Source organism: Mycetomoellerius zeteki, unplaced genomic scaffold, assembly GCF_001594055.1.
Source record: "Mycetomoellerius zeteki isolate Tzet28-1 unplaced genomic scaffold, Tzet1.0 scaffold343, whole genome shotgun sequence".
NCBI lineage: Eukaryota > Metazoa > Arthropoda > Insecta > Hymenoptera > Formicidae > Mycetomoellerius > Mycetomoellerius zeteki.
Window position 1 is genome coordinate 439,120 of NW_017257331.1, and position 4,708 is coordinate 443,827.

Genomic DNA, 4,708 nt, shown 5'->3' on the forward strand with positions numbered 1-4,708 from the left:
ACACCTGCTTCAAACGTCCGAGGGGCAAGAAAAGTTGCAAATAAGCTATGGTCCACTGGGACAAAAATATTTGAAAGCAGTCTTGAGCGGTAAGAAAGCCGTAAACATTGACGTTGTGTACGGAGTTTATTTTAGCAACGAGGGAACGATGCTCGGCGACAAACATATCGCCTTGGACAAAAACGATAATTATAAATGGGAAAAGATACGAGGGAACACCGGCTCTGTACGAATTAATTTTCATGAAATTTCCCAATGAAAATATATGCACGGATGACATGCAAACCTACAAGAGCATTCTGTTGACAACAAATGCGTATAGATGCGGTCATAGCGCGGATAGTCAAGTACTAGGTAACAAGGGGTACAAGTATAAGAATATAATCGCGCCATTGGTGTTGGATAAAAAAGTTGGAACGGGTATAAACAAAAGATTCGATATACCACGCGCCATGACACTAAACGATAATAATGTTAACTACATTCATTGGGACGATCCCAACGAACTTGTGGATCGTCTCCGATTGCTCGAGGCTTCGTGCCAGGCGGGGCATAATGGTCACGACAACGAGATTCTGTCGATTATCGAGGAACTTCGAGAAGCTGGTCTCGTTATAAATTGACGTAGCGCGATACGCGTCATTCAGTCGATATCGAAATGTCGATCAGCAAGTTTGGACTATCGGAGGAGGAGGAAACGTATCGTACTATCAGTGGAGCGGATCACTCAGAAATTACGTACGCGATAACGCTTTTTGCGTAGTCGCAGCCGACTTTGATGCAAAGTCACGCAAGATTCGACGTTTAGTGCTACCAGTGGATGATGCTGATGCGGCAAACAAACGATACGTGCAGCAGAGTGTTCAAGATTTGAAAGATCGACTTGATGAAATCGAGAGGAAGATGACATCATTCCAAAATAATATGCAGGTTATGCTAAACGAATTTGAAAAGACGATTCGAGAAGTGAATAATCGCAATGACTGAAAAACGATCGCTGGTTGATGAATTACACGCTGCAGCGAGAAGAAATTTTCCAAGAAGACGCGTCATAGTACACGGATACGATGACCTGTGGCAGGCGGATGTGGTTGAGATGCGTCCGTATACACGCTGCAACAGAGGTTACCACTACATTCTCACCGTTATCGATGTGCTGAGTAAGCACGCATGGGCCGTACCACTCAAAGCCAAGAGCGGGAACGAGGTGACGAAAATGATTGCAAAGATAATTCGAGACGATGGAAGATGTCCGAAAAATTTGTAGACCGACAGAGGAAAGGAATTTTACAACTCAAATGTGCAGAAATTCTTGAAGAAACACAACATCAATCATTACTCTACATATTCTGTAATGAAGACATCGGTCGTTGAACGGTTCAATCGTACGTTGAAGAATGTGGAAACAGTTTGCGCACAATGGAAACTATAGATGGATCGACATGCTTGCCACGCCTCGTATTAGATTACAACGTGCGAAAGCATCGAACTATCGGTATGCGGCCCGTCGTTGTTACCCCTGCGATCACCGACAGGCTCTTAATCACGGTATACAATCATGTAAAGATTGCCGCACCCATTCAAAGTGAGTGACTCGGTTCGCGTGAGCAAATTCAAGACGACCTTTGAGAAAGGATACCCGCCGAATTGAACTACGGAGGTCTTTAAAATCATCAAAGTGCAACAAATTAATCCAGTGACGTATCTATTGGAAGATTCTCGCGGAAAATCCATCGTTGGAGGATTCTACGAATACGAATTGCATCGCGTCGCTAATCCTGACGTGTATCTCGTTGAAAAAGTGTTGCACAAGAAGATAAACGAGGTTTACGTGAAATAGTTGGGATTTTATAATTCACACAATTCATGGATTCATAAAGACAATGTATTATAAAATTATACATAATATTATACATTAAAGTATTATATATATTCATTATATATATATATATTAAATATTACACATATATAAATTTTACACATATTATATATATTATACATTTTATACATATTATACATTTTATACATTTCATACATTGTATACATATTATATATATTATACATTGTATATATATTATACATATTACACATTTATACATATGCGAAATGCGTTTTATTTACACCGGTAATGTCCCCATGGCAGCGTGTTGGTGAAACCTGATACGATATACCACTTATCATCGTGTGGACTAAGAACAATTTTTGTTATCGTGTACACCTCGTGCAATTTTGATCTAATGCACGACTGTCTGCGCGTCATTTCGATTGCGTCGTTCAAGCGTGTGTAATCCTCAAACGTTATGGATTTTGCCACAACGCTGCTCTTGACATCCTTTGTCTTTTTCATATCTTTCTTTCCTTGCACACGTAAAGCGTACGTTTTCGCTCTAAGCCCGACAAAATCAGTCATGATAGCACCGTTATTTTTGTCTTTCATTAGGCCTGGAACTTTTTTATTCGCGAGCGGAATACCGTACGCGTTGTCGATAGAGTAATCAGTGTCAAATCTATATTCTTGAGGCTTTCACGGGTGTTACCTATGTGACAATCTTGCGTTTCGCGGGTTTTCTCCGTGTTTAGATCCATTCTTGGAATGCCAACGTTTCGTGAACCTTGCAGTTCACTTCATCAGGGCGAGGAGCAGCCTGATACTAAGCTGTTCCCCCGGGTCGTTCCTTTTATATTACGCTGCTTGTGTGGGGGGGAGGAGGGGGGAGAAGAAAATTGTGAGTCAAGGGGAGGAGAGGAATTCGGCCGGTTTTCAATAGCCGGGAGGATAGTCTTCCATATTTTATTTATATTGTAGCCATTATCTCTATTTAGATTGTTAGGGTGTTTTTGTATTTCTATGGCTTTTCTATGATCTTTGGGATTTTTTAAGATTTGTCCTATCTTTTTGGGTGGTTTGAAGATAGTTCGGATGTTGTGTTTGTTTAATATCCTGCCGATTCGGTCTGTTGTTCCTTTGACAAATGGAAGGAAGGCTAGTATCCTTTCGTCTGGTTGTGTGTCAGGGACCGTTGTCTTGTTTGCATGTTTATTGATTACTTTGGTTATGTCTTTTTTGTCGTGTCCGTTTTTTTGTAAGGTTAGTTTCAGGTGGTTGAGTTCTGTCTGTAGATGTTCTTTGTCAGAGATAGTGAAGGCTCTATGCACTAGTGAGTTGATTGCTGACTGTTTTTGTGCCGGGTGGTGGTGCGATTCAGCATGTAGGTACCTGTCTGTGTGTGTTGGTTTTCTGTACACTTGATGGCCTAAGGTACCGTCAGCTTTTTTGGAGACAAGAACATCTAGGAAGGGGAGTTTTCCGTTTTCCTCTATATCCATGGTGAAGTGGATATTTGGATGTTGTTTGTTGAGGAAAATAAGGAATTTACGGAGTTCTGCTCTGCCGTGTCTCCATATTACGAATGTGTCGTCTACATAGCGGAACCAAACTTCTGGCTTTTTTGGTGTTTTCTATTGATGTCGCGTTTCATGATATCGTAAACGACATCACATTCCACATGGTATATGAGACTGTCAGTATCGGTATATTTCGTTGAAAAAGTGTTGCACAAGAAGATAAACGAGGTTTACGTGAAATGGTTGGGATTTTACAATTCACACAATTCATGGATTCATAAAGACAATGTATTATAAAATTATACATAATATTATACATTAAAGTATTATACATATTCATTATATATATACATAATTTTGCATTTACGAAACAGCGATGTCATGTACTCGTGGTGAAATTCGTACAAACACGTTTTAGACATATCGAGGATGCACATACCCACGTATATCGGTTTGTCAAACTTCACCTCGAGTTTACGCAGATCTATCGCGACCAGATTCTCCGAAAAGACGCTACGACTGTGGAAGTTTGGTTTGGCGATCATTGCCTCCGCACTGTATCTGCCTTCCCATTTTGTTAATAATTTTACGTCGACACGATCGCGCACATTCTCCATGGTTTTGCCAAATGCCGCGTTATTTATCAGTTTGTATAAAGGTGTTTAATTCTATATAATCGCGAAGCCATGGAGCTTGCGCGAATTGTAGTATATGGTGAGCCTTTGCGATACGGAGACCGTGACGAATACACTGCTGCAGGTTGCGATAGTGGATGACGTAACGTTGTTTATCGCATAATGTTGCGAGGAGCTTGTCCTCACGCTTGCCGGGCGGTTTCTCGCGCATCGGACAGAACGGTAGGTCAGTGCGCGCGTCGTGGAGATGTTGAGGGTACTCCAAATTAACCTCGAGAATATAGCCTGTTAGTGAATCTAACGCGATGGTCGTAAAGTTGAAATTGTGCACGTCATTGACCCATCGAAAATCGACCTAAGGCAGTGGTTGACACATTGCCCAGCCGTAGAGGTTGTTGACATCATAATACATCAAGTACGATGACGGTTTCGATGGATCGTACGACGGCATGTATTTGTTGTTGGCTTGCGCGTACCTATTTGAGCACTGGCTCAGACCACCGCGTATTCCGCGCTCGACAATCATGACCATGTCAATGTCTGTGAGCAGTTCAAATTTTACACCTGTATGCTTCAACATGGCATCCCATGTGAAGCCTGGTAAGGTGTAATAGTACGCGGGGTCGAGTCCGTAACTGGCGACACAACTGTCGCGAAAATTTTCAAAGACACCGGCCAACAACAATACATCTGTTTTTAGATACAGATCGTTATATTCACCGAGCGTT

The 4,708-nt window shown here is 41.6% G+C and overlaps 1 protein-coding gene across 1 annotated transcript; it reads right to left on the bottom strand.

The window, feature by feature from the left end:
- Positions 1–1,009: 1,009 nt before the first annotated feature.
- Positions 1,010–4,191, bottom strand: LOC108725328 (uncharacterized). The gene is made up of 3 exons (XM_018452269.1): positions 4,095–4,191; positions 3,789–3,985; positions 1,010–1,183 (listed from the first exon to the last, which is right to left on the bottom strand). Exons 1-3 carry the CDS (start codon positions 4,189–4,191, stop codon positions 1,010–1,012), a joined length of 468 nt encoding a protein of 155 aa, XP_018307771.1.
- Between the last annotated feature and the right edge of the window lie 517 nt (positions 4,192–4,708).

Bases quoted from the DNA above. Each gene is read 5' to 3' on its own strand.
- LOC108725328 (XM_018452269.1), bottom strand. From the start codon at position 4,191: ATGCGCGAGAAACCGCCCGGCAAGCGTGAGGACAAGCTCCTCGCAACA. The intron at 3,986-4,094 runs GTATTCGTCACG...ACAAACTGATAA, and splicing joins CTATCGCAACCTGCAGCAGT to ATAACGCGGCATTTGGCAAA. The intron at 1,184-3,788 runs GTGGGTATGTGC...CTTGGCTTTGAG, and splicing joins AGTTTGACAAACCGATATAC to TGGTACGGCCCATGCGTGCT.